Genomic DNA, 9,980 nt, shown 5'->3' on the forward strand with positions numbered 1-9,980 from the left:
TATAAAGGTGATAGAGCCATAAATGGACATAGACGCCATGAGGAGTAGATTAGTTTGCTGGGTACGGTACACTCTCGTGACATTCTTCTCTATCGCGACATAAGAAATGTCAGTTCCCACCCGAAGAGCACAATTACGCGGTGGCGGCGCCGCCGCAGAAAAAGAGAGAGAGAGAAGGATATAGGATTAATCATTAATGGAACGTACGGCAATGCCAGGATCTCACGTTGGGAAAGGATCGACAAGATCAACGGTAGAAGGCTGGAAGAGCGGAGTCGAGCTTACTACACAAGCGGTGTTTCTTACTACAAATGTACATAGAATGAAAAGTGTATTTGAAACGCGAAGGGATAAAGTAACTTAACAACTTAATTGCTATATCTTAATAACGGTACAGTGCTGCGAATGCTATATCGCTGAAGAATCGACGGGAGTTCGCTATTGGTACTTTCTGTTGTTGTATTCGTCCCGCCTGTCGACCTGCTGGCTCAGCGGCTGCTGTGGTTTTTGGGCTGCTGCGCGAGCGTCTTCTTCCTAAAAGACGAAAGTCTTTATAAATCCCAGGTAACAAGCTGACGTAATTTGTCGTCATTTTGACTTCAAAATAACGTCTTTGACGACACTTTGACGTCAGAATGACAACGTCAGTTTGTTACCCGGGACTCTTCTCATTACTACTGGTGCTAATTGGTTTTATAAGATTAAAAGAAAATGTTTTTATTTCATTGGAAAAAGGACATATTTCTTTGCCGGAAGTAACGCTCGCTTCATTAAACACCAACCAAGCGTTGAACCTACTAATATTGTCTGTCATTATACAAGAGACAATTGTGTCTCCAGAAAATTCCTCGCATTTTTATTTTTAACATCACTTCCCTCTTTCATTTCAAAATTTTATTTAAAAATTTGCTATCCTTATTTGCAATAATTTAAAGTTGGCACGATCAATAAACTCGTTTGATAACGATAAAGCGTTAATTATTATGAAGCAGTTTTAATTAGATGCAAATGTCTCGGCATAGAACTGTTGATCTCATGCTTTCTGCCACGCATAAAAGATAAGAGTGCAGTTTTCGACAAGTTAAAAGAGATAACTAGTAGCTGGTTATTTCTAGTACCGACACAATAATTAACGAGAGTTGAAAGGAAATAACATGCAAGCAGCTACCTTCTTTCTTCTCTTCGCACAGGTCATTCATACCATAAAGCGGTCTTTAGCTTTTACATCGATATGGATCGCTATCACGATTTCGCAAGTGCGCTGGTCGTACGCAGATAACTGAATGGCTTTTCGCAAACCCTGCTTGGAAACCGTGACCTATGCTAGCTATGGCGAAACAGAAGTCCTTCCCATAAGATCGCAGAGAACGTCTTCCATAAAGGTGAACATGAGACGTGAATAGAGATGATAAGAAGAAAGATGAGCGAGAGATGAGGGGAGCATTAAGTAGGGATAATCGAGGACAGAAAACTGTGAATGGACTTTAACGTGCAATGAAGTAGTAAAATTTTACATGCTATTACAACGTCACGTAAATCTTGAATGAATCTGCTCTTTCAATAATTCATACTTTTATATCTAATAAAACTATGTAACTCTTCATCGTAATTCCTTTAATAGAAACCTTAACGTCAATACCTGTTATAACATGCGTGTGTGTTAATAGAAATTGTTTATTTCGGACAATCCACTAGAATTAATATTAACTACGACTTTTATGCAAGAATGAACACGCAACAACAATTTTACGCGGTTGACTTTACGTTCATTGGTTTGTTTTATTAAAATACTATAATAATATATGTATTTGTTCAGTCATGGCTCTTGTGACTTCTGTTTCAACACTCGTTACATAGGCATAGTTCAATTTTTTACCAAAGTATTATTAATAAATTATTTCATGTGTATTTATTAATTTTATTTTGAACTAAGCAAAATTTTACGCATCAAAATTGTTTCCTTCTTCATGTTTTTGTAATAAAATACATTATCTGTTAATTTACGTCTTTTAATGCTCGTTCTTTTATTTCTCACATAATTGCAAATTAATATTATTACGTCGTAAACAATTTTATCTAGAACGAGCAAATAGTCCATTGCTGTATCTACAGTGGATTAATATATTGTCAACACGCTCTACTTTGGAATTAATATGAAATTAATATTAAATTAATATTTTGGAATTAATATGAAATTAATATGAAATTAATATTTTGCAAGTAAAACCGTTTTATTTAATTAGAAACCCGTAGCGTGCAATTTCACGAAATCAAGCGGTGCGACTTAAAAGTAATCGTGGAAAGAGCATAATGGGGGTTGGACGGAAGAGGAAAGGTCGTGAGTATACTTACCTCTTGCTGACGAATACCCGCATAGATGAGGTCGAGGCCTTTCTGGATCTCCGCGCTAACGGGCGGTGGCGTGGGAATGTGATCGCCCTGCGCATGAAAACCGGTCTCGTCGGCGGTATAGTGAATGGTGATCAGCTGTCCCTCGGGACTCGTGTACGAGAAGGTGCCTTGCTGTACGATCGCCTCAGCCCGATCCTCACCTTCGCCGATAGTCTTGATGTAGCCGCTTTCCTCGGCGATGATGTTGTTGCCCGTTTCGTAACTGCGGAGTTCAACGCGTGTTAAATAATCGATTGCGCAAAGCGACCCAGAAAGCCGATCAATCCGCGTTACGTAATGCCAAAATGCGCGCTGACGAATTTTGTACGAATTCGAGACATCAGGTACAAAAAACGCGTCCGATATCCCACGTAATCCGATCCCGAAAGTGGACCGGATTACGTGGGACTCACGTGATAAAAATCAGCGAACACGCTTATAAGACATGCGTGTTGGATCATTAACGAATTTTTTTGCTTTTTTTGAGAATGTGATGTAAAGAAAAGATCAGAGAAAGATATTTTTAATATTTGAAATATATACGTATATAATGTTATTATTAGTACTAATTATTTTTTAAAATTTTTATTAAAAATTATAGTTGGCATTATTACTATAATAATTTAAGAGACTTTTTTTTTAATTTTGCAAAAATATATAATACCCTATCTTATAAGTTCCATCATGTTCCTGCTGCTTATTCCAATGCAAGATCGGGATAGGCGTAGTGCTTGTAGGTCGTCTGTTGTCAACCTGATGTTGCCCATCATCCTGCTGCTGGTAGTTGCGATTGTAATTTGGATCTTGCGCCACCGCCAATCCCAGAATCATTGCTAACGCCTGAAAAAATTACGGATGTTAGTTTAAGATTAAGATTTCGAGAAAATGTGCGCACGTTTCACAATTAGAATTACAAAACGCGCATATGTGTACGTCGTTATATCATAAGCAATGAATTACATTAATTTCCCTTTCTATAAACCGGCATTCTAAAACTGGACAAACAGGTAAAATGATCGATGAGAATACACGCGGAAGAGTATTAAAGCGAGTCCCAAAGTAGATTTATCGGTTTCTCTGCTACGAAATCGGACGATGCGCTCTCAGGAGATGAGTGAAAGTGAGAAGCAAATGCCAACACGGGTCATTTAACTCCTGACCCGCAAACTCGCACAGTTGGGCCCGTCCCATTTTATCCCAGTCTACCGTAAACCCCTTCCACATTATTCTTTGATATCGCGTTGCTTGTCCCGTTGCGATCTCGTTCGTTTATCAATTTAATCAATTTAATAGATTAATTTTCCTAGCAGTATTGTTTTTAAAGTTCTATTAAGTTTAATGATTGACTCTCAAAATAATTAGATAATTAAATAACTAGAAAGCTTCATAAAATTTTCAAAAGCGAAAAAAAGAATTCTGATATACACGGATAATGTTAAGTATTAAAAAAAAAGAGTCGTAAATAAAGATGTTTAAATATTCGAGAAAGTAGTTCTGAAAATCGAGGGGGGCATGAACTTATGTCAGCCTCTGAATTACGTAAAACTTCTCAGAATTTTAATCCCACGCGGTTCTTATTTCGTCACTTCAACGGTGCATCTCACGCATATAAATTAATAAATGCAGGTTGTCGCAATGTATCAATAACAATGGTGGCTTCTTAAGATTCTACAAGAGTCACGTTTTTCGCTACCATGTCTTTTGTCGAACAATTCTCTTAATTAAATGTTAAATATCTTTTTTTAATTTTTTTAATTGTTTAAGATTCAGTAAATTCGATTAAATTTGATAAATAATTTAATTAAAAAATCTATAAATTTCTAAAAACTATGTTTTATTATTTTCAATAAACTTTATTTTAATATAAATTTACTATTTGTTCTTGAAATTAGAAAGAACGCTACAAAAAATTAAATTAAATAAGATTAATATAAATGAAGTTATTTAACATTAATTAAGTCGATTGTTAACAAATTTCTTTCGCGATGTGGTGAATATGTGTAATACTCGAGAACGCAAAATTATTTTTTTAACCCCGAAGAGGCAGAGTCACATTGCGTTCAATTGACGTTTCGAAAAACAACCCTTTGCGGCTACTTACCACGTATTTCATCCTGACTTGCGAGATGTGCACCTTGTTAATAAGACGGATCGACTTGAACGTGCGACGAGAGTATGGTGGCAAACGCACGGAGATAGTCGCAAACGAACGAAATCGACTGCGATCCCAGGAGAGGAAAGAAATCTCCTTTTATACTGACTCTCACTTTATCCCTACTCGAGGAGGCGATGGGCTTCGAAAGAAGCTTCGTATACTTTATGGTAAAGAGCCTACATATCTGCTGGAGTAAATGCGTGTGTGGGATAGTCGCTTCCTTTTCGTAAGAGTTCGTGTCGAGACCTCCCTGAGATCCTGATACCAAGAGGCATCCTGCTCCGATTATCACATCGCCATACGTGACCTTAGTCTTGGCTGAAGTCTCTGTTGCCACTCTTTCAATAACTTTCTAACGTTTCTTACTGTTTGCAAAAACTCGTCATGCTCGATTTTATCTATGATAAAACTAAATTAAATCAAGTTCAAGTGAACTAATTAATAAATCTGTTCGCATATCGCCTCTCATTGATCTAAAATATATATTGTGTTTCATGAAAGACAATTCACGTCATACATATTCATGATCCTGCGAAAAAGTGCTCACCTTGTGCGTAACGACAAATTATGTGCACTAATAATTTTCATATAACACCGAAACGCAAAGTGCGTAGAATTTTTCGCGAATCTAGTTATTTTTTCACTTTGCGAAAATCATTGCAGAGGTGATTCGAAACTTTCATGTATCGCTTCGCGATTCGGTTCCCCTATTCTTTGGTGCACGCAGTTTCGTAGTTTTACGAATTGTGAGACCAGCAAAACAATGGGTGAGGAACACATTCTAATATGCATATTTACATATGCATCAGAATGCGCGTAATAATGCCATCGCAACAACCTACGATCAATAGACAGAGACTGCGCTTCCGATTAGCGCAACACGCTTGTTCTTCGCGCGGCCTTCGGATTGCTCTCCCGTTTCTTCTTTTCATTTTTTCAGAAAACCAATAAGATGCAACTTTTGCGATTTAAATAATAATTGTGTTCCCACACAAAACTTGCAAATGACCCCAAGACTGGCTGGAAATTAATTGAAGTAATACTTACAAAAATATCTATAATCTTATCGATTGCGCATGTGATCATTTATTATATATTTATGTATTAAAAAATAATTAATATCGCATTTCACCTCAGCGTTTAACTAATCAAGGTTTTGTCGCGCGGAGATGAAATTTAGCGAAAGTTAGAGCCGGTTAGATCTAGTAACGTGCATAATAATTGGGAGAGCACAAGCCGTCCAACCCGAAAATTCGTAAAAATCTTATCCAAAAGTTTTGATCGCACAAAACTCTTGCAAAATTAATTTCTTAATAAAGTCTAATCATTTGCAGTAGGATAAAGCGTGTGCCTTCTCCAGGTTCCTCTGTTGTTCGAAGGCGTGTAAGGAAGACACCCTGTGATTATTACGCAAACGGATAGATATGCTAACTACTTTCACATAGAGTCGGCGAGGAGCCGTTGACTTCCGACGCGACATGAAATTCGCGTTCTAGCGCCTAGAGGCATCTCTCGATTATTAGGTACGTCCAATCGAACACACGGGCCGACGCTACAACGCTGCTTTCCTCGCGTACGTGCATGAAGTCTGACGAGCGCGTCTCTCGCGTAAAATACGACCGCGGGATGAACCGATCATCGATTATAGCAGAATGTCAACTGTGATGTAATCGTTATACATAATACTTAATGCCAGGCCAGTTACGTAGCGGTAATCGTCGTTACATCGAATAAGGTGTACATTAAATGTACCACCTCATTGTGTAATTATTGCTTCATTACGTGTGCGGTTAAGCGAGAGAAAAAGGTTTTACACATCCCGGCTGAAACGTGATTACGATAACCGTAGAGGCGCGATTGTGAAATTGCTTTAACCGTTTACTGATCTTTCGCGTGGATTAAACGCAGTATTGAAAAGTCGTGGTGCACAAGGACATTTTATTATAGGAACATTGTACAGGATTGGGACGTCACAAACGCTCGCATCCGTCTGCGCTCGCGTGACTTCTGCAAAATATCGTATATGGGGAAGATAAATACATGAATGTGTTAACATATTAAGATTATTATCTCCTCGTACACACCTTGTTTATTTATTCTCCATTCACGACGCGGGGCAAGGTTGCTGCGACAGCACTAAAATGTAATAACAGTGTAATTATCATTATTCGATATGAGAGAGATGATGTCAAAGGTTTGAAGAATTTCTTAGAGATTTACTTCCGTAGGTGTTGGCAGGGGGACAAAAGGCTGAGCAAGGGGTTGGCAGGGGGACGAGCGTACCAGGCGGGATGTAGCTGTCAAAGAAGATATTGGTGCATAAATCGTGAAATTCAAAATTGACGAGGCACGTAAGAACGCGTAGCGTGAATCGCGAGATGCTAGGTTGCTAAATGACTAGATAAAGAGCAAGGCTCGTACCTTAGATTGTACGTGGTATTGTCCTCCATGGGATTGACGGGTGAATAATAGGGCGTAGCCGCAGCCCATGGCTTGTCGATCTGATCCGCAGGCTCCACCGGCTGATAACTCAGTCGCATCGTGGTCTCGGATTCCATCGGAACGTCGGACGGCTGGTACGTGCGTATGGGTGCGTACGATTTAATAGGCAGCAGGCATTCATGATCGTTCGGTATATAAGACAGCTTATGAGTCGTACAGGCTGCAATATGATCACATGTTAGAAATGAAAAATCGCAAGCGGGATAATCAAGCGGCGTCTAAATCTTTTTTTTTTCTTTTTTTAAAAGAAGAAACAGCACGCTCTCGTCTTTGGATGAAGAAATAGCACTTTCTCCGATCGACAAGTACAAAGTAAGATATCAAATATGCTAATTACGGCGATATCATTTGTACGGTTAAATACTTACATTCCAGCGGCAAGGGCGAGAAAGTGAGATTGTTCTCGGGTCGAATCTCCGCAGGCGGCATCACGCGCTTCCAAGTGAAGTCTTGCTTCTGCGTAGTTTTATCTTGCATCGGACCTCTGCCTAGCCACTGTCTGTCGCAGGGTGTGAAAGGCGTTTCCGGCTTGACGCACCAATTGCCCAGGAAACTTAACTGTAGCGGTAACGATATGATATTGATTAAATATCGAAGATTCGAAAAATTTGGAATTTTAATTGAAATCTATTGTCTAAAAAATGTGTTGGTGCAATTTGAACAATTCTGCGACTAATAGCGATTGTCTCGTCTCGAACGTGGCTCGCGATGTTGAAACGACAAAGCCGGCCGACGTCCTCGATCTTTACGGGAATAGTCATTGTTGTCTCAATTCGCTACAATAGCGTTATGGCTTGCTAGAAAGAGGACTATCGAATCAATCTGCGAGGCGACGCAATGATTGTTGGGCAATTTGAGAAAATTATCACGTAACCACCGCATAATGCACTCGAAAGTGTAACTGTCGACCCGAATTAGTGTATCATCCTCGAGACGAATTCACCGTGAAGTTGCGATTCAGCGTTTGCTCACCCGATTGATGGTGTCGTGGGAGAGCGGACACGGCGAGAAAATCATGTTGCTAGGCTGGCGAATGGGATCCGGCGGCTTGTCACCGCCACACCCGAAATAGCTGAGTCGATACGTGGTGTTGTCGTCGAAGCAGCAGCCGGCATTCAACAAGTTTTCGGTCTCATCGTGTCTAAAAGGTTCCGAAGGTTTCTCGCAGTGAGGCCAATAACTTAATCTATAGGTCGTGCATCCGTCCATCGGCGTCACCGGGCGATGGTACTCTCCTTTGAAACTCCATGGTATCTCCTCCTAGAAAGAAAATAATTATATGTATCTAATATTCAAATGTAATAAATATAAAAAAAAATAATTTTTGTTTTTTGTTTAAATCAGGAAATTATTAACGTAACTTGTAAAATCAAGTAGTAAATAATCGAAAAATGTTTAAAATATAATTACATTAAGAAAAAAATACGGCATTATTGTAATAATTCATAAATTATAAAAAAAAACTTAAGAAATGGATTAAACGAAGTAAGTTTTCGAGTTGTTGTCTTGAAACTCACTTTTACGGGTGCCTCGGTTGGCCAATAGCTAAGTCTGTATGTCGTGCAACCTTCCATCGGCACATCTGACTTGACATATTTTTTAATGGGCGCGTAAGATTGTACCGGAAGCAAGCAGGAGGAGTTATAGTAGCTCAAGCGATACGTCGTATCATCTGTCTCCCGACATTATTAATTAACTAACTATTACTTTTTACTATACGCGTTGTTTTTTAAAATTAAAATTAGAATAGATATTTTTATCTCTAACGCTGGAAATTACCAGACAAGGCGGCACAAGGAGGATACAAATTATTTTGCGCCTTTAATATCTTAGGGGGTTTTACGCTTTTCCAAGAATAATCATGTTTGTGCGTCGTGACGTCCTCGATCGGACCTCTACCCAGCCACTGCCTATCGCAGGGAGTTATTGGCGGATCTGTTTTCACGCACCAATTGCCAAAATAGCTCATCTGGAAGAACGATCGAACTCTAATCAGCGAGTCGTTTTAATTGCAAATTATTTGTCATACTTTATGCGTCGTTTCATCAGACATTGGCGTGTCACCGCATGTTAAATTGTCTTCGGGACGAAGAGATTCCGGCACGATGGTGTCGGACCCTTCCCAGTAAGAGAGGCGATACGTTGTATTCTTATCCATCGGTACGTTCGATTTCCAGTAATACTAAAGATAAGATTACAAAGGCAGAGAGTTTAATAGCAGAAAATGAGTAAAAATACATTTTTCGAGTGTTTATTTTATTTGAATATACATTAATCATAAAATTATAGAAGAAAATGTCAAAATATTTATTGAATTTTGTTTTAAACTACTTACTTGAACAGGCGCGAAAGATTTTGGTACTTCCGGTTGAACATATTTCTGTAAAAATTATTCGCTCTCTAATTCATATCCAAAATGAGCAAATAAATGCAACATGAATAAACACATTAAAATATGTTACTCACGTAGCATGTAGGTTGCGGTGTACAACAGCAGCAACAGTTGCAGCATTCATCGTGATCTAGCTAAAATGCGTTTATTTCCGGAAAAGCAAATAACATAAATTGAGAAATTAGTAAAATGTCAAATACAGCTGTCACAATAATTTTTCTTTCTCTCATCAAACCTCACCCGAAGTTTATTTTTGGCCTCGATAATCGACTGCTGCGGCGTTCGTTTAGGTCTGCGGTGATAAAGTCAGTCAATATTTGTTTTTGCCGAGAGACACACATAAAATTTGAATAAGAAAAATACGCTTAGTAGCGAAATCAAATGTGTCAATAAATTATTGCAGTATTAGCTCACGGATCAGGGGGACAAATCTCCATAATTCATAAAACAGTTTATGTCACTGCCGGTATCTCACTTCGAATATCACAAATATAGCGGAAAAATTTAGTTAGATATAATTTTCAAAGGTTTTAATCATAA

General features: G+C 38.6%; 2 protein-coding genes across 2 annotated transcripts; both read right to left on the reverse strand.

The window, feature by feature from the left end:
* Positions 1-314: 314 nt before the first annotated feature.
* LOC105192799 (endocuticle structural glycoprotein ABD-4) lies at positions 315-4,650 on the reverse strand. The gene is made up of 4 exons (XM_011157047.3): positions 4,493-4,650; positions 3,056-3,231; positions 2,353-2,614; positions 315-534 (listed from the first exon to the last, which is right to left on the reverse strand). The coding sequence occupies exons 1-4, from the start codon at positions 4,502-4,504 to the stop codon at positions 439-441; spliced, it is 546 nt and encodes a 181-aa protein (XP_011155349.1). The 5' UTR covers positions 4,505-4,650; the 3' UTR covers positions 315-438.
* A 1,744-nt stretch (positions 4,651-6,394) lies between these two features.
* LOC105192807 (stabilizer of axonemal microtubules 1) lies at positions 6,395-9,877 on the reverse strand. Its single transcript, XM_011157056.3, has 13 exons — positions 9,855-9,877; positions 9,681-9,732; positions 9,515-9,574; positions 9,384-9,428; positions 9,078-9,230; positions 8,828-9,017; positions 8,566-8,720; positions 8,021-8,308; positions 7,417-7,606; positions 6,968-7,208; positions 6,767-6,843; positions 6,631-6,682; positions 6,395-6,553 (listed from the first exon to the last, which is right to left on the reverse strand). The coding sequence occupies exons 1-12, from the start codon at positions 9,875-9,877 to the stop codon at positions 6,651-6,653; spliced, it is 1,506 nt and encodes a 501-aa protein (XP_011155358.1). The 3' UTR covers positions 6,395-6,553; positions 6,631-6,650.
* Positions 9,878-9,980: the final 103 nt, after the last annotated feature.

This window comes from Solenopsis invicta, chromosome 9 (genome assembly GCF_016802725.1).
Source record: "Solenopsis invicta isolate M01_SB chromosome 9, UNIL_Sinv_3.0, whole genome shotgun sequence".
NCBI lineage: Eukaryota > Metazoa > Arthropoda > Insecta > Hymenoptera > Formicidae > Solenopsis > Solenopsis invicta.